Raw genomic sequence first — 18,039 nt, forward strand, 5'->3', positions numbered from 1 at the left:
GGGCATGCACAATGTAGGGCTGGCGGGATGGGGAGGGGGCTGATGCTACGTGGGGACAGCAAGCTCTGAGAAGTGCATTGCTCCCATCGCAGACACCAGCAAATATCCAGTGCGGATCTGCTTGAAGTGGAGGAGCAGGCGACGGCTGAAAGGGACGAGTGCTCAGTGGTGCTTCAGTGCTGCTGTCTGCACAGAGGCAGCAGAGGAGTAGCTCTTGTCATGTGTTCCCTGCTGGGAGAGAGGCTGGGTGCATGGGTACTTGGCACTTGCCTCCCTTGAGGGATGCAAAGAGCCTCACCAGGAGCCTCTCGGGACACTGCAGTCCCAGAGCCACCATGGCAGCAGAGGTAGGCCTGTTCTTTCCAGGACTGAACTCATCAAAGATCCATGCCGCAGCGGTCTCAAATGCTCTGAACTGCCACGGTGGTTTGCAGAGCAGCAAAAGCACCAGCTAACCTAGGAAGCATCAAATGGGTCGACACGTGGCTCCGCAGCCTTTGGTTCCGTGGGACTTTTGCTTCTTAAAGACATATCTTGGAAAATGGAGAATTGTCTCTGAGTCTCAGAGGTGTAGTGGTCAACAAACCCTGTGCACAGGGAAGATAAGGTGCTTCCTCCAAGTACTTGGGAACTCCAATGCATCAGATACGTAACTTAGAACCCCCCACTCTCCCACCCTTAATGAGGCTGGTAATCTCACTGCTAGGCAGCTCCTTATTTTGGCAGCGTAACTGTGGCTGTGAATGAAACAAAATGGTGTGCAGTGTAATTCTATCCAGGTGACCATTTGACACCACAACATAGATGCACTGTTGTTTTCTTTTTGAATTACAAATTCCCTGTTTAAGTGATGAGTTAAACAAGCTAACTTCCAGTCTTCTCTCTGCTGCTGTAAACCTGGAGCATCTCTAAAGCTATTTGGGGCCAAAAAGAATAAGAAGCTTTGCATTTTGAAATGGCTCAGCTTCTCATTCTGCTGAGGTTCAGCCTCAGCAGAATTAAACTAGAAAAATGATCAAGATGGTTTTTCCCATCAACTTGGCTATAAATATAATGGTATTCTTTTTGGCGACTTCTGAGCTGTCTTCTAGCACCATTCATTTATATAATTATGTGATACCTCAGCCACATGCCTGAGGATGTGGCTACATCTCTGAGCTACCAAACACTATGAGTCTAATGCAGAGAGTGTGTTTGACAAAACCAGACAGGGAGAGGAAATTGAGAGTGATGCATACCCCAAAACACACTGTATTGCTTTTTGCCTGTATGGACAATTTTTGCTTCTTAGGATGTAACCAGATTAACCTTGCTATTATTGTCCATCAGGGTGCTGAATCAGTTGTGTTCCCATGGCTGTGAAAATGTCAGCTATAGGGAACAGGAAGGGCATGTGTTTCTGCTGTGGTGGAGGTCCTCGGGATAGCTGAGTTAGACTGCTGCAGTGCAGCTCTGGTAATTCTTACCCACAGTTTCCAAATGCACCTATTTTAGGCATGAGGAACCTCCTCCATCTGTGTGATTTCAGCTACTACCTTAATGCTGACTTCCTGAGATTTCCCCCTCCCTCCTGCCCTTCTTCCAGTCTCCTGTCTCCTATCTCGGGTTCCCCCTCCCCTGCATTTCATCTCAACTGGTTTCCTGCTGGGTAAAATGCACATCCTCCTCTTTCTTCTCGTTCCCTCCATTCTTTCCCACTGTTGGCAGTTTTCCAGTCCAGCAACCTTGACCTTATCTCCAATCCCTTCCATTTCCTCCCCTTCAGCTAACACTATCGGTGAACTCTGCTCACTTTCCTCTCCTCCATCCTCCAAAGGCTGGCCGTGCATCCTGCTGGATATGTTGTCATTTCTTTCCCTGCTGACTACCGTCAGTCCCCTCTTTTCTGGCCTCCTTTATGTGTGTATGCCTCCATTGCAGGAGCTGATAGGAGTTTGGCTGAAGCTGTGTTTTTTGTGAACCGTGCTGAAATCAGTGGGAATGAAGCCTCTACCCCACTTTATAAAACTGACTCCATGTGCATCTGGGAAGAGCCTTTTCTAAGGATGCAACTGCACAAAAAGCACGAAGTGTAGTGAGAACTGTTAAACCACCCTTAGCAATGTGGGTATTTTTACTTGTTGCATCCTACAGTTGCAAAGAGCGGGTCTGTTGGTGAGGTCTTTGCTTGCTCCCCCACTTTCTTCAGGTGCGTGGTTGGCCTTTTGTAGTAAGTTTCACACGGTGGGGAGGTCTCTGTGGCTTGGGGCATACTGGGCCAGTGGCATGGTCATCTGGTGCACTTGCTACTGCTGATGGTTGCACTCAGCAATTTGGACATCTGCTTCAGTTGGTTGGGGGTTTTGGCTTCCAAGCTAAGGACCCAAGGATCATGCCTATTTTAGCAATGAAGTCATCTGTTATTGAGACTCCTGACAGCAAGTTTTGGGTCTACCTCCTTTGCTGCATCCCTCATTCTTTAACATTATTTTTCTCCTCTTCAGTCAAATTCTTTACCTCTGTTCAGGTGCAGTGCATTTGTTTGCCCTTTCCAAATTTCAGCCACTTGTCCCAGAAGGAAGGTGACCCTTTGAATGTTTTTTTGTGTGATACGGTATATCCAGTGCATCACTATGCTTGCAAGATTGCTTTTATCCTGTCAATATGGTGATCACTTAATTGTGATTAGCCCCTTTAGAAAGCATTTCTCTCTTATCATTCTGGTTTCATTTGTATTCTGTAATAATTTTGAGAGTGATTACAATCATGGAAATGCTTTGTAGTTCGTTAGTGACTTCAGTTCTGTGAGGACAAGCTGCAGCTACCTGTCATACAGGAGACCTCATGATCTACTCTAGTTTGGTCAGAAAACTGTATTAAAAATGTGCTCAGTGGCAGGATGCAGCAGAATTCCTTTTCCTTTGTCAGATTACTCTCAACTCAGAAAAAACACTGGATGTTAACCTTTTGCTTGGTATTTCCTGTTACTTCTAAAGAGGGCCATAAGGGAAGATCCATATCAAGTATGATTCATGGCCACAAACTCCTGAATATTTTGCTTTCAGTTGTCATGATCTTTGTCATTTATGGAAAGAAGGCAGCTTTCGTGCTGAAGTCAGAGGAATTATGCATGTATTTGTGTCTTTGACCTTTGTGGGATGTTGATTCTGGAAGGACTCTGTTGCATTTACCAGTCCTGTCAGAAAATGGTAACACATTTTGCAGTCTTAATGTTATGGATGAGATAGCTGAGGACATGTCCCCAGGTGGCCACAGCTCCAGCAAGCTGTAACCCTCTGCCAGCAGGTCCAGAACCATGCCCAGCCTGTGACTGTCTCTTGGTCTCTGTGCTTTGGCAGGCTGTTAAATCTCCATGGAGAATTATTGCGGACTTAATAAGTTTAATTTTCCTTTTTCCGAGATGCCGGAGTCTCAGAAGGAAGGCTTTGCATCACCAGCAGCTCACTTCATCAAGGTCACTGTTATGAGGTAGCGGCTGTTGGTCATGGCATGGGCTAAGCAGAGGCCAGTGGCCGAGGCACGGAGCCTTTCATGCTATTTTTGTCTGTAGCCTAATGGGTTGGCCCATCTTTTTCTTTAATGCATGAACGTGAACACTTCTATTAGTAGAAGGGTCCCCGCAACTTAAAACATTTGGAAGAATGAGAGGTGGTGGAGTGCCCCTCCGTTTGTCCTGCTTTCTGGCACAGCTAGCTTGCTGGCCTGGGCTTAGAAGGCAAAGCGATGAGACGAGGCGTAAAACATGCTGTGTTTTCAAATGTGGAAAAGATGAGAATGGAGTGCCTCGTGTGTTGTATGTGAAAGCATTCCTGTGATGGTGCTACATGCCGCTCTGCTATCCTAATTTGCTTTCAGAGGCCCCCAGTATAATAATTCTTTGTGTTTCCTGAAAACTGCGAAGACTATATATGAGTTTGGTCAATGGTTTCATTGTTGATTCCTCCAACTGCTACAAAGCAATGCAAAAATATTAGGGACAGGCAGGGTGCATCTCACTGAATAAAGATATTGTGTCTTTTATAATCCAAGTCGGATGCCTTTAAAAAAGGAAAGCCCTATGAAAAGTGCTTCCAAGGCTGTTTGGACAGTGGAAATCTTTTGTAAAATGTAATTTCGGCATCTTTCCCGATGGGATCCTTCATGCGGGAGGACTGGCCAGCATTTTGGAAACAAACCCAGCCAACATTAGGTTTGGACATCTGCTTGTTTTAAGGTTGCTTTCACAATGTTCTCTGTAGCTGAAGATTGGTACTTGATGTCTATGTGAAAATGTTGCCAGAAAAGCAATGAAGTTATGCCAACTGTTTCTTTCATGAATGCAGCTTCTTAGAAATGACCACTTTATGCTGGAAAATCATCTTGTTTGCATTGCTCCCTTGGCTTAGAAGGGTGAGAACCGTTCGATCTTGTCCTTGTACAAAGTTATTCTAAGAGAGCAAAAAATGTTTCTTCAATCAATTTAGCTTTAAACCAGAGTAATCTCCTGCTGGAGTACATCTAGACTGAGTGATCAAGTGACTTGTGAGTAGGAGTTGGTAGTGTCTTTTGCCTTTGCAGGTGGCTGAAGGGAACTGAATTAGAGAGAAGCTAGCGCTCATATTTTCTGGATGTTTTCTTCCTCCTTGTTTAAATCGCCCAAAGGGAATTAAAGCGTATCTCCTCTTGTTTCAACAGGGACCAGCTCGCATGACATCTGATCTTGCATCTTCTCCTGCAGCAGGATATGTCCCTGTTGGCCAGAAACCAGAGGCGGTTGTGCATGCTATGAAGGTAAGGATGCTGCAGATCCCCGCACGGCCTTGCAGCGTGGTGCAGTACAGTGCGGTGTGGTTCAACAAACACCAAGGCGGCAGAACTGTGCGTTTGCTTTTATTGTGGAAATACAACAACTAGAAAGTTAGTACTCAGGCAGATTATCAGTAACTAGCACCTGTATCATGATGGATAATCATGGCTTGATATAGTTGCAGAGTTAAGCAAGATCAATCATGACTAGTTTTTTGGGTGGGAAACCTCCAACAAAAGCTGCTGATGCTTAAGGTGTTGGTTACCCTTTCTGTTCATCAGTCCTGTGTAAACTGGGTCTCCAGGGTGCCATCAGTGACCAAAATGGTGTTTCTAAAAGGCACACAAAACCTGCAGTTCCTACGTATGTTTTGTTACTGAAAATCCTGCAGGAGTCTTCAAAGGAGAAAGACTTCATTTTATGTAAATACACAGCAAACCATGACATCTACCCGTCTAGATATGTGCATCATCAGTGGGCATTAAAGTCAGGAGGAGCGTTGGCAATCAAAACCATGGGACACTGCTAGCTGAGTTCAAGGAGAAAATTTGCACTGTGATTTCACAGCAGTTCTCAAGTCCCAGTGACCATCCATTAGCAGGAAAAATGTGATACCCTGTGCTACGTTTAACTTGTTAAGCAAGTTACTTCTCAGCATCTAAGGGACACAGAAGCACAAATCCTTTCCAAGGTGCCGTAGGGATGGCTGGAAAGCCTCTGACTGAATCAGGCTCTGGTTGGAATATACTGATTTTTAGATTTGGATTTGTTGAAGCTGAAGAAGTTTGTACAGGGTTAAAAAGCTTTCATCAAATCAAAGGAGGATTCCTGGATGACTACTCTGGAGCTCAGATCCCCATGGTCATAGCTGGAAAAAAAGGTCCAGCAGTGGCATCAGCACTAGCTTAGACTGTGCTAGACGTGGAGACTGGTGCTTACAAAGCTCTGTGCTTTATATGTTTCTGCATCTGACAGATAAGTAAACGGCAGAGATGTTGCTCATAGCTTTGATCTGTAAGTTCCCTGAATTAAAAACACTGGGTTTTAGTGCTGAGAGTCTCTTGGTGCTAAAACCAACAAGTGTCAGGAGAAGCTGTAGTGCAGGTAGCAAGGATATTGGTTCCATTGGGCAGCTGCAAGATCCCAGGAGAATGTAGAGTGTCACTGTTTGCGTTTATGATGTGTGAGGAATTACAAAAGGAAAGACAAGTTTAGTGCCATTTGGATCAAATTTGAATTCAAATTATAAAAGATCCTTCAAGCTGAAAATCTTGTTTTTTCAGTTTGACGCTTTATGCAACCAGATTGTATAACTCTCATTGGATCCTAAAAGAAGGGTGTCCAGCACCATCGAGGATTAAAAAGTACCTTTAGTACAGTTTTCACTAGTTCTTAAAGGAGCCCTGAAAAGACAAGTGGCAGTTCACTTGCCTACATATATTTGTCCTGTCCTGTGTTTTCCAGACAAGTTTCTTCTTCGCTTGTTGCGAATGGTTCTGTGCTATCAGAAGGCTGTTGTGCTCCATCCTGTGCTATGCTGCCTTGCACTTGCGGGTGACATTTCTCCTTTGTATACATGCGTATGGGTCTGCTAAACTTGATGCCTTGCAGAACATTGCAGACTTAGGAAATACCTTTGGTTTTCTGCCGCTTTGTACTAATCCAGTTTCGCTTGTGTTTAATTGTCCAAGCCCTCATGCAGTCCAGACTACTGCTGTTGGCTTTTTCTTCCCAGACTGTGGGGTTTGTACCTTCCTGCTCCTGCTTTTCATTGCATTTGGTGAGGGACAATGTTAACCAGAGTTAATAATGTTTTTAAGTTACAAGATCAAATAGTTATAAATTGATTACGAACACATTCTGGGGGGAAATTAGGTTTCTATTTGCTTCAGGGGTTACGGAACTTAATTTCTTAGTAAGGGCAAGAAACAAATGGTTTTAAGATGTGGTTTGATAAGCTTGTGGAAAGGACTGGGAAATTAATGAAGATTCTTGGAAACTGGAAATTAAGTTTGGGAGGTCTGGCACAGTGATGAATTGAAAGGAAGTTGGATGACTGGTGATTTGCACATAGTAGTAGTAGTAGTATTATTAATCCTCTACGTCAGAGCTTTGTTGATTGCTAGGAAGAAATTCTCCTCTGCAATTTCATAATTTGACTGGTGGAGTACGTTTGTCTTCAAAACCCTGGAAAGTGCCATGGCTGGAGGCAGGTGGCATAGCAGTCACATCTCTCATGGTGCATAAATGATCTCACATGATGTGTCCTGCTCACACGCATAGGGTTAAAAATATTCTCATGTTTGAACTGGGGAGGAAAGTCTTCCGTAGGTCAGCATGGCAGGGAGGGATGAGAAGGTGTTTCTTTTTCCATCCTGTGGCCCATTTCTAAGAATCAGCTGGAAACAGAAAAGACTGAGGAAACTGTTCATGGTCTCAACTCTCCTCCTTCTTTCTTGCGGCACAGTGAAATTGTGGCTATTGGATTCCAGCCACAGATCTTAAACTGGGTAGAAGATGATGGTTTTTGGCCATGGCATGCTGTAGCATATGCAGTAGATCTTATCTGCACCCTGCAGAACTGGGCAGCTTTTCCAGTGCCAGCCCCTGCATGTGGGAAACTGGATACGGCTATGAGCTTAGACCCTCACCGCCTGTGATACAGCTCACGGCCTTCCCTGGAGGAGGAGAGGAGAGCAGCCTACAAACAAGACTTCCCGCTTCGCTATACCACATCAGATTCTAGAAAAAACCCTTCTTGGTTGTGTAAAGAAGTCCCCATGGCTGTAGCAGGCTAGCTCCTTGCCACAAGGAAAGGTAAGGAGAGATGGAAGCTGACTTTGCTCGTCTGGCGGGATGCTTGCGTGCAAGCCTGTCCAGAAGTGGTATGGCTGCAGTGAGGTGGCTCTGTGCCCCTGCAAAGGTTGCTGAGGGGCAGTGCGTTCTGCGTGGATCTGCAGGGCGTGCAGATCACCTCCATCTGCACCCACCTATGCAATGTCCCCTAGGCGTTTTCCTTGGCTTTTTCTGGCAGCTGAATGCTAGCTACGTAGCTGGAGTGTTGCCTGCCATTTAGTGCAAGGAAGTTCTTCCTTGAGCAAGTTTAGGGGGTTTCTTTATTTTTGCTTCAGAAATAGTTTTTGTTTATTTGCGCCTACTAAATACGGAGCAAGATGACAGGTTGGCACTCCGAACAGCTGTTTTTGCTAACAAGAATAAAAGGTACATATGCCACAGCTCAGTATCTCAGTGAACATCAAAGCACTTTTCTTGGGAACTGAGCAAACCTGCTAAAGACGTGCAGAGGTGAGGAGGAGACAAATGTTGAGCATGACATTTAACCTATAACCCAGCTCCCCTCGGAGCAGCAGCCTGGACCTCTTCCATGTGCACAGAGCCATAGAGCAGGTGATCAGTCACTCCCACCGATCATGGGTAAGGCAGGGTTTGGCCCTGCCAAAACTAGGGGAAAGTGCTAACAGGGCATATGGACTGTTCCTTTGCTGAAGTAGGATGCCGTGTTCCCCAGTGCTTTGTCCAATTGGTTTATAACTCAATAAAATCAGTAAGGCTTGCGCCCTTCAGAAAGCATCCCTCAGACTCAGAGTGCTTTCTGGTACAGACGCTTACCTCAACTGCCAGCTCCCCTTCCAAAGGCTTACTGCAGTCATCTGGACTCCTTGGTGGGATTTTTTTTCTTTGTTTTTCTAAATATGCGTTGCATGGTCATGTGGGGCCAGTACAGCAAGTCAGAAGGGAAGTGGGTATGATGGGCTGGGTGACTGGGGTGATACTGCCTTGGTCGCAGATGTCAGTGCAGTCACGAAGGACAATTAACTATGCTCAAGGTGTTCCTCGGTTTATATGTCGGTAGGGAGAAAGCCAGACGAGCCAGCATGCTCATTGAGGGCGAGGTGCAGGTTTCCTTGAGGAGGTGGCATCTCCAGGCAGAAGAGCAGTGTTACCTGGTCCAGCCCCATCCTCCTGGGGGGGATGTGCCTCTGTGCTCGAGCAGAGCAGGCTGCCCCTGCCAGCTGGTGTTTGGCCCAGGGAGATCATGTAGCGCTGGTGCAAAGGGCCAAGTGCTATCAGTGCAGCTTGATGAAGAGCAAAAAGGAGGGGATGGTGTGAGCTGCTTCGAGCCTGGGGTACACTTTGTTTTCTGTAGGCTTCTGGGTTAGGATGTGGCAGAAATCGTGGGAGGATATACCCCAGATTCTTAGGTCCACACTGAACTCACAGTCCTTGAACTTTAGCTGAGCCATAGACAATTTATGCAAAGGCATGTCTGTAGTCTGCAGCGGTGTAATTGGAGGAACATTAACCTGGTCCTTCTAAACAGCTGAGGAGGCGCCTGGCAGGATCTGGGAGTGGCTGTGGCTGGGTCAGCACTAAAAGGCCTTCCTGTCTTTCTTCAGGAGGTGATTTTACTCTTCAGAGTGTATTCCAGCATACTTTTCCAGGCTGGGCTGTTGAGTTTTATCACCCTCAATCCTTTTTTCCTACCCAAAATGTTAACGCATCTTTAGAAAGTGCCTACCCAGACATGGTGTGGGCCTGGGGAGCAGGATGGTCTTGAGGGTAAGTGAGTCCTGAGTCATTCAGAAATTAAGTACAGCCATAACTTCCATCTGATCAGCTTTCAGCTCCAGCTCTACCTGGTTTACGCCATTAAAAGATATTTCCACTGAAAGAAATAGGCTGTGCCGCCCTTTCACACCTCATGGACTAGGGAATGTGGTTTTAGTTTAAGTGCAAGTTGTAGAAAAACAGTTTATTTTTGGCCACTGAGACTCTTGTGCCTGCAAGATTGATGGCTGGTGGAAGCAGAGGCTGGAGCTGATGTGGTCTGTAACTAATCTAAGCCATGGTTGTCCTTGACACTTGCCCTGTCGACACAGCCGGCGCGTAGCTGCCAGCCAGGCAGCCCTAGCGCCCTGCGCAGGGATGTGATCCTGCAGGCTGCTGCCTTTGCAGCCGAGCATCGGAGGCATACTGACTCCAGACAAGCAAGTTCGATGTCTAAGTCCAGCTGGATCAATAATTAATTCCTTCCTCTTTAGCAAAAAAATAGATGCTGTCTTGGTCAGCCTGTACATGCTTTTTGCATTGCTCTTGCCCTTCCTCTCCTCTTAGAAAGGATGTGGATAATTCTTATTTGTGCAAAGATTGGTCCCAAGTAGGTTAAGGGCCCTAGGAGGATGACCTATTTTGGGGATTGCTGTGCTGAGGCAGACCAGGGGATAATCTATCCTGGCATCCCATTTTGTGGAGCAGCCGGTGGTGTATACCTCAGCAAAGGGTGAAACCCACCCCTGCACTGCATCTAGCTCCGTACCTTCCTAGGAGGCGCAGGAACATTTATGCATACGAGTACAGCTTTATGTGTGTGTGGATGGATTGCAGTGAGTAAGACCACATGCTATTTGATGGTGTTGGGAGACTTCCAGGAGCTTTGAACCCCCCCCACTGAGCTGACCACCTTGCTCATCGGTGGCAAAGCCCTGGGTGAGGTATGTAGGTCAGCACAGATGCAGCAGCAAAATCTGGAGGCATTGCTGCACTGTGATATGCCTGACTTGTGCAGCGTGCCTGTCCGGAGGAGCTGTCTGAGTGCGTGGGGATGTGATGGAGGGGGATTTCTGTGGACGCTGTGTTTTACCCCCAGGCAGCCTCACCACTGTGACTGAGGGACCACCCGGCTGCAGCCAGCTCTGCAGGTGCTCTGCAGGGGTGGCCAGGATGGTGCATGCCCCAGGCGGGACTTGGGGGGCCAGGGCTGCCTCCCGGCTGCTACAGGGGTGTGGGGTGTGGGCAGCACATGATGGGGCGCGGCAGCCACGTAGAAGTGCTGCATCTTACCAGCCACGTGTGGCCTGGGATCAGTGCTTGGGGAACATGTCTGGAAGTGCTGTTTCAAAGAAAGAGGTTAGAAATCAGGTGTTTTTCCATTTTCAAACGTTGTCAACCTGAAATCTAAGAAAAAAGTCACAGGCAGGATGTTTCCACTGTTGTTTGCAGCGTCCTGAGCTGCTTTCACAGCGCATTTATTTGTCTTCCCAAGGCAGATCCGCAGGTGTGGCAGCCTGAGCCTCAGCACCAGGCTGAGGGGCATCCAGGGGGCTCACGAACGTGAGCGGCACTGTACGTGTCAGGTCTGGAGTGTCAGTGCTGGAGCTGTAACCTCCCTGTCTCTGAAAGGAAACCTGGTTCTTCCCAGATCCAGGAGCGCCTGCTGGAGATGCCTTCCAAGCTGTAGAGCAGAGCAGAGCCTGATTGGAGAGTCTCAAATCCTTTTCCTGCTCACTTTCAGACTACACCTACGCTTTTGGAGCCACATCTCTCATTTTTTGCAGTCCTTTCCTCCTGTTAATATGATGGAAAAAGCCTTGTAGTCATGAGAGGGAGGGAAAGGAAAGGCAATGCCTCACTCCTGCAGAGGCTGCTGCAGGCAGGTACCTGGGCCTGCTGCCTGCAGCTAGACATGAGAGGACAGACAGCAAAACGGAGCTGCCTGTGGAGGACCAGGCAGGTCTGGCACCAGCGCTGGGTGGGTACAGCCTGTATTCATCAGTGCTTGCACAGCTGAGCTCACTGAGCAGCTGGTAAGTGTTACCCTGCAGCGGCTGCAGTGCCAGGGTGCGTCCCGGGGACACGCGTGTGCGCCAGCCCTGGCCAAGGGCCGCCTGTCCCCTTGCTTTTATGGGGCATGTGCTGTGGTTGGAAATGGTGCTGGTGGAGATTAAAGTAAAGCTCAGGGTGTCGAGGTGATTATCTCCATCTTCAGAGGGCGTCTGTGGCGCAAGGAGAGGGTGACCCAGATTCACGTCGACACTGGCACTCAGTGGGGACAGCGCCTTCAGAGGACTGCAGTCAGCATGCAGGGATCCGGGAGGCAATACTGGGGTTTTCCCTGCCCCATTCCCATCCCCTTTGCAGCCGGGTGCAGCCAGCTCAGAGATGGAGTGGGTAAGAGCTGGGAATCAAATTGGGATCTCTGGGTCCCAGGGCTCTATGCTAACGGCCTGTCTCTTGCTCACCGTCATCGTGGGCCTCCAAGGGAGTCCCTTGAGAAACTAAATGGGATAAAAACAGCTTCCAGACAAAAAGTGAGTGAAATCGGCCGTGTCTGTTTTAAGATCGGAAAGTTCCTGGCTGATTGGCAACCATACGCTTAAGCTGCACAGTGGGTAAAAGCTCTGCCTTTTGGGGGTGCGACCCCCTGTTTGCCTCTTTCTCTGATCGCTACAACCCTGTTACACCTAAAAGCTGCTGGCCTGGGCTCACCACAGTTGTCCCATGACTTGGATTAGTAGAAGGGAATGGAAAAGCTCTGCTCCTGTGAAAGAGGGGAAGGGAGGGGGCACGAGTTTCTGGGGGGCTGCCTTGGGGGGGCTGCCTGCAAGGTGGAGTTGCCAGCAGCCTTCCTGGAAGAGGTGCGTTTGTGGGCGCAGGCAACTCACTGCCAATTATCATGTGGTCCCCCAGGGCTGTGGTGGCAGCCACGGTGCAGGTGGCGGGCAGGCATGCCATTGCCGGGGAGAGGGGAGGAAGGAGGCGCCCCGACCGACGGTGTCATGCTTGTCTTTGCTTATCTCGAGGCTTTGCGAATCGTGCCAATTTAAATACTGGCTAATGATGTTGTTAGGGACACTTAATTATTTGAGGAGCATAATGCTTTTGTAATGTTGTTTTTTGTAGGTCCTTGAGGTCCATGAAAATTTGGACAGGCAAATGCAAGACAACTATGAAGAAGACCTGAGCGAAAAGGAGAAGGCGATTGTTCGTGAAATGTGCAATGTAAGAACGCCTCTCGGCAACCCTAGGGCTTTCTTTTGTGGTCTTTTGTTAGAAGTATGGAAGAGCAGGGGTCTGCTGTGTGCAAGCCCTGCTTCATGTGAGATCCACAGGCAAGAGAAGAGTGGAGGCTCTGCTGTCTGCTGCTTTGGGTATCGGCAACCCGAGTGCCTCATTCATGGCATGGAGCAGCCTTTGCTCAGCAGATACTTCCCACTTTGCTGCCTTCAAGGGTGTGGAGTAGCTAGTCTGCTGACTGAGAGCTGTGCAGGGGGCTCTCCCTGGCTGGGACAGTCCTGTTAGTAGCTGACTCCACCTGTGCCCTTAGGGACTCAGTTTGGGCTGAGGAGCATTTAATTGCCATTTTCATTCATGCATTACAGCTTGAATGGGTTTGGGCCTAAACCATAAGATGAAGTTAGAGGAAGAATCCTCTTGACTGAAGCCTCTGAACAGCATCATGATGTGTGGGGTGCTATTAGCACTGCTAACGTGTTGGGCAACCACACTTAACTGAGCTTGCCACATCCTGTATGGTGAGCATTTGTACCAGGCCTCTGCTCTGCGGTGTATGATGCCGTGGCACTGCCTCCAACTTCAAAGCACCTTGGCCATGATTTGGCTTTCAGCAAAGAGTTTGGCATCTCTGCTAGAACACAGCTCAAGCTGCATGTCGCCTGCAGTCAGGGATGTGCTGTCTGACAGCAACCACAGTGCCCACAGCAGGGCGGAGGATGCTTTTGGAGCCTTTGTTTTGGAAGTCCACATTGCAGGTCACCCAGGCAGCATCATTTAGTGCCTCACACCAGCAGAGAGGAGCCTAACCCTCCATTTAAATTCTGAAAATCACCTCAACCCTAAAAAGAGAATGTACGGAACACAAGTGCATCTTGCAGAGCTAATCACTGCAAGCACCCTTGGCAAGGGCTGAGGCATTTCACTTTGGCTGCTGGATCCCTATGAGAAAAGCCAAGACCAGAGTAAACGAGGGCTTCCCAACTAGGATATTTTATCTGCTTAATGCCACGTTGCCTTGTAGCCAAGCAGGGAGAAAGGCAAAACTTCATCCTCCCAAATGGACTCATTTCTGTTTGTCTATCATCAGCTGTTTTTTCTTTAACTATTCAATTTATGTAGATTCAGGGCAGCTATGAAGTACTTTGAAGTGTCTTATTTTTTAAAAAATACTCTTCCTTACTCCAGTGGCCCTGGAATGATAAAATGTATGTTTTTAGAAAGTCATATATATATATATGCAATTTTTTTAATCATTATCTTTTTCATTTTCTTTTCTGTTCATAGTAACATCTTTTCTGTAAGCATGCCACGGTTGACCTACCATTGAACTTAAATTCGAACCTAGTGTATTTGTTTTATACTATTACCCCAGGCAAAAATGGTTCTAATTTCAAGAGGGACTAATTAGAAAAATGCATCAATGGTTTTCTCCTTGGAAACTGGTGCACAGGTGCCATCCAGTGGCTCTGCTCAGAATTACAGCCCAGCGCTAGGGAGCGGCTCATTCTGCTTTCAGGCAGCATGCTACTGTGAAAGCACTGCACCTCGTCAGAGGCTTTGGGGTTGGTTTAATTCCTGCCTTTCTCTCCCCCGTCACTTTATTTATTTTTTTTTCTTACAGGTTGTCTGGCGAAAGCTAGGTGATGCTGCGAGCTCCAAACCCTCCATCAGGCAACATCTGTCAGGAAACCAGTTCAAGGGTCCCTTGTAGGAACACCGTCCCGAAGACTGGAAGGGGTCGATTCTGTGAAGACTAAAGAGGCAGAGCTCAGCATTTCTAACTGCCTGTTCTTGGGTGGTTGGGGTTGAGGTTTTTTCAGGGTTTCCCTTTTTTTTTTCCTTCTTTTTTTTTTTATTTTTTATTTTCCCCTGCTTTTTTTGTAACAATAGTGTAAATACGGCAGCTAAAGGCCTGATTTCCAGGCTGTGGTGCTCTGGAACTACTGTTCAGTGGGTAACCATCCAATAATGCCAGACTTGCATCATTTGTATTGTAGTTCAAACCTGCTTTGTTGTAATGGTCTGTTTGTAGAATTAACCAACTCAAGAGAATTTCTAAGAGGAACAAGAAGAGAAGTCACTTGCAGAGAAGTCACAGTTTTTATCACTCCTGTCCACCTGCTTCTCAGTGATTTACAGCTGGGTTAGTGGCTCCAGGCAGCACCTTCCAAGGAAAACCCAACTTGAATTCATTGGCCTAACTGCCTGCCAAGCTCCTGAGCTGCTCACACTCATTTTGGAGGTCCTTATTTTGAAGAATGACATGCAACTGTTTTCACGAGGCGCTGTGTAAAATTTTGAGTGGCAAGCTAAAACCACTTGTACCGTTGTACAGCGGTGCTCCTCACACAGGCGTACGGAAAGGCTTGAGACTCCGTATCAGCTGTTAATGAACTGTTTTTCATGAACAAATGACACAAGATTTCTGCAGTCCTAATGTGAATGCAGTCACGTAGCCACACGCCAGTATTGCCTACAAATAATGGCAACACTTTTCCTGTAAAGCTTTTATTACAAACTAATTCAGCAGAAACTGCCATCCTAACAGTGCTTATGGCTTTCACAGGATCTTGGAGAGCAGCTCATCTTTCACATAAGGAAGATTTGGGTATTTTTTTTTTAATGTTCTTGCTGGATCCCTCACCTATACTGGTTCCTGTGTAAGGTAATCAAACCACCACCTTGCAGAGCTGAATAAAAACATAAACACGGGCTGTCAGGTGAGACTACTTCCTGCCATTCAAGCTTTATTTTTGTTAATGAACCAAAACGAGTGGGTTTTTTCTTCTTCAAATGGTTGTATATAAAACAATGGGACTTATATTCTGCTATTGTGGAGTAGCTGCTTGTATAGTGGTAAGAATTTGACCCCCTTCTTTTCCAAGATGTCACAGCAGCTGTCCCTGTATTTTGGTAGATGTTCTTTCCCAGTAGTCCAAGGAAGCAGGACTTGGTTATTATCTCATTGGTGTAAAATAATTTTAGAGACAGGCATGTGAAAAGATCAAAGCCTCCTCTTCAAAAGTTGCATCGATTCTAGTGATTAGTTTGAAGATTTAATGACCTCATACACCATCACTTTCTTTTTATTCTCCGTAAGAGTCAGTCACAGCTACAGACAGCTGAATTAGCTGGACAGGTTGAGCTCTTGACTTGTGGTATTATATTAACAAGGAGCACTGATAAAATACCAGGGAGCCCATGCTGCAAGTTATGAAAGGTAATTGGTCCCATGGTATACAATAAACCAGCTGCCCGGGTGAAGAATTTGCAGTGTCAGAGCCAAAATCTGTAACCAGCAAAAAAAAAAAAAAAAATAGAGGAGGAATACAAACAAAATACATAGTAACCAGTCAGAGTAAGCACGACTTCCTTGTTGCCTGCAGAAGGAACAATGTAACACTCCAGATGAGACGGTTATTCTGAAAAAACAAACAAGATCCCCTCCCAAAACACAGGTGCATACTCTCACTCACACATTCACCCATGGTTTGTTTCTTTCTGCTGCTGGAGGCAGTGGACACTGAGCTAGCTAATACCTAACCCTGTGGAGCCTGGAAAAATCCATTCTAGTCTGTCACCTTTAAAATATGGCATCGTTAGAGGAATCTGGATTTCTTCCTCTTCGCTTTTTGTTTTGACCTGCAGTTTCTAGTCACCGTTGATCACTTGTCTTCCTCCTGTACAATTTATACCTTGAGATTTTCGTACCAGAAAGGGTGATGTAAAGCAGAGGCACCATTCTTCCTTAACATGTAATGTTGAACCGAGGTTTACTTTAATCTATCTGCTTGAAAGCCCATTTTAATTTTGGTGGCATCTAATCGCTGGATTAAGCAGAGAATTTAAGCATATTGGGAACAAGGTTAATTTACGTCAGTGAATTTTAACTAACGCAATGCAAATGTTGCCAGCAGTTGTAGAGAGTTAATTGTGTTGATGATATGCTTGCTATTTTAGGAGTATATTAGACTAGCAGGTCCTCTCAACAAGACAAGAGCTATACTAATCAGATTACTAGTCACACCAGCTATGTAATTCTCATTCAAATACTCCCTGCTATCGAATCTCTCTCATAATCTATTCAATGATTTCAAGCAAAGCTTCTTTTGTTCCACCTGCAGATCTCACCTACTGGGGAAAGATGCTGCAGTTGAGGTCCATTAGTGCTGCAGCTCCTATAGAGCCAGTTTTACAGGGTAGCCAGTAGTTCAGCTGAACAATCTTTACAGTGTTAGGGTATATCCCACCCACCCCCACCCACCCTTTTTTTTTTTTTTTTTTTTTTTAAGATCCTATTTGGCAACATTAATCTTCAGTGTAATATGTGCAACATCAATTTTGCATAAGAACATGACAGTGCTGTATGTTGGGGTGTTACTGTCCGGGGGGGTTTAGGCTTGCTACTCTTCATGCTTAGCTCCAATTGAACTATGAAGTGACTTCCTGGGGTGAAACGACGCTCAATGGCTTTACAGGATTACTTGGGTGCTCCATTTTCAGTTGTCTAAAAAGATGTTTTATATGCTTACTTAAATTCACTTACCTATGTGCTGAGCCTTCAGTGAAAACTACCTGAGGAGCTTTGTACAGTGGAAGGGGAGCATCCCTTGAAATAGCAGCCATTGAATTGATATATTTGGGGCGCGTTAATTTCCTCAAGATTAAAGCCCTGGGCTCTGCAATCCTCTGGCAAAGAAAGCATCCACTGTTTACAAATGGACTTTGCTTGCTTAAGGGAAGTAAACATCACATCCTTGACTTTTGTTGGGAGTGACTGAAGTGAGCGGCGTTCCCGTAACAGTTTCTGGAATGCTGCGGTGTAACCAGCTTCAGTTGGCTCTTCACACCAACAGTGGTAAGACTGCTGAGCACAACCTTGTCTGAGAATGGCACATTTTTATCCAAATATTAGATATGAGAAGAAATCAGTGTTAAAGTGACCTTTTATCTTTTTAGAAACTGTGGGGGAAGAGTACTACTGATCTTTTTCAAAGTGCATGACTGTAAAGTGATAAAATTGTATATTTTTCATAATGTGGGGAAAAGTCTATTTGTGCTGCTTTAGAAATCAGTTTAAAGTTTGATTTCTGTTAAACCTGTGATCTTACAGCCCTGCTATATTTTCTGTATATGATTTACAAAGAACTGGAAAAGTTAGCACCTGCTGTTGTGTATATAGCAAAATTCTTTAGAACTTAGCACGCGTTTTTACCTATTATTGAACCACTCTGGCTTTTTGGGGGAGGGAAAGTAATAGTACAGATTTTTTTGATAATGTGTGTAAAACATTCATTTGAAATATTTTAGTAAAAATGAAGTAAGAGATTGATTGTGATAGTGTATACTTCTAGTTGAAAAAAATAAAATACCTTCTTTTTAAATAAAACTGATGAGTAAGATTTGGGAGATCAGTGCTGAAATATCTTGCAGTAAGT

General features: G+C 46.0%; 1 protein-coding gene across 3 annotated transcripts in view; it reads left to right on the forward strand.

Moving 5' to 3' along the window:
- CCDC85C (coiled-coil domain containing 85C) overlaps positions 1-18,039 on the forward strand; it is a 121,014-nt gene that overhangs the window by 97,918 nt on the left and 5,057 nt on the right. The window contains exons 5-7 of one of the 3 annotated variants that reach the window (XR_005105214.1): positions 4,675-4,770; positions 12,488-12,586; positions 14,223-14,677. Coding sequence is in view for 2 of the 3 variants with exons in the window: in XM_037393763.1 (XP_037249660.1) it covers positions 4,675-4,770; positions 12,488-12,586; positions 14,223-14,312 (285 nt within the window). In the remaining variant the exon portion in view is untranslated. Of the gene's footprint in view, positions 1-4,674; positions 4,771-12,487; positions 12,587-14,222; positions 18,004-18,039 lie in introns of those variants that run through there. The other 2 variants (XM_037393763.1, XM_037393765.1) reach the window with 2 other exon arrangements.

This window comes from Falco rusticolus, chromosome 7 (assembly GCF_015220075.1).
Source record: "Falco rusticolus isolate bFalRus1 chromosome 7, bFalRus1.pri, whole genome shotgun sequence".
Taxonomy (NCBI): Eukaryota; Metazoa; Chordata; class Aves; order Falconiformes; family Falconidae; genus Falco; species Falco rusticolus.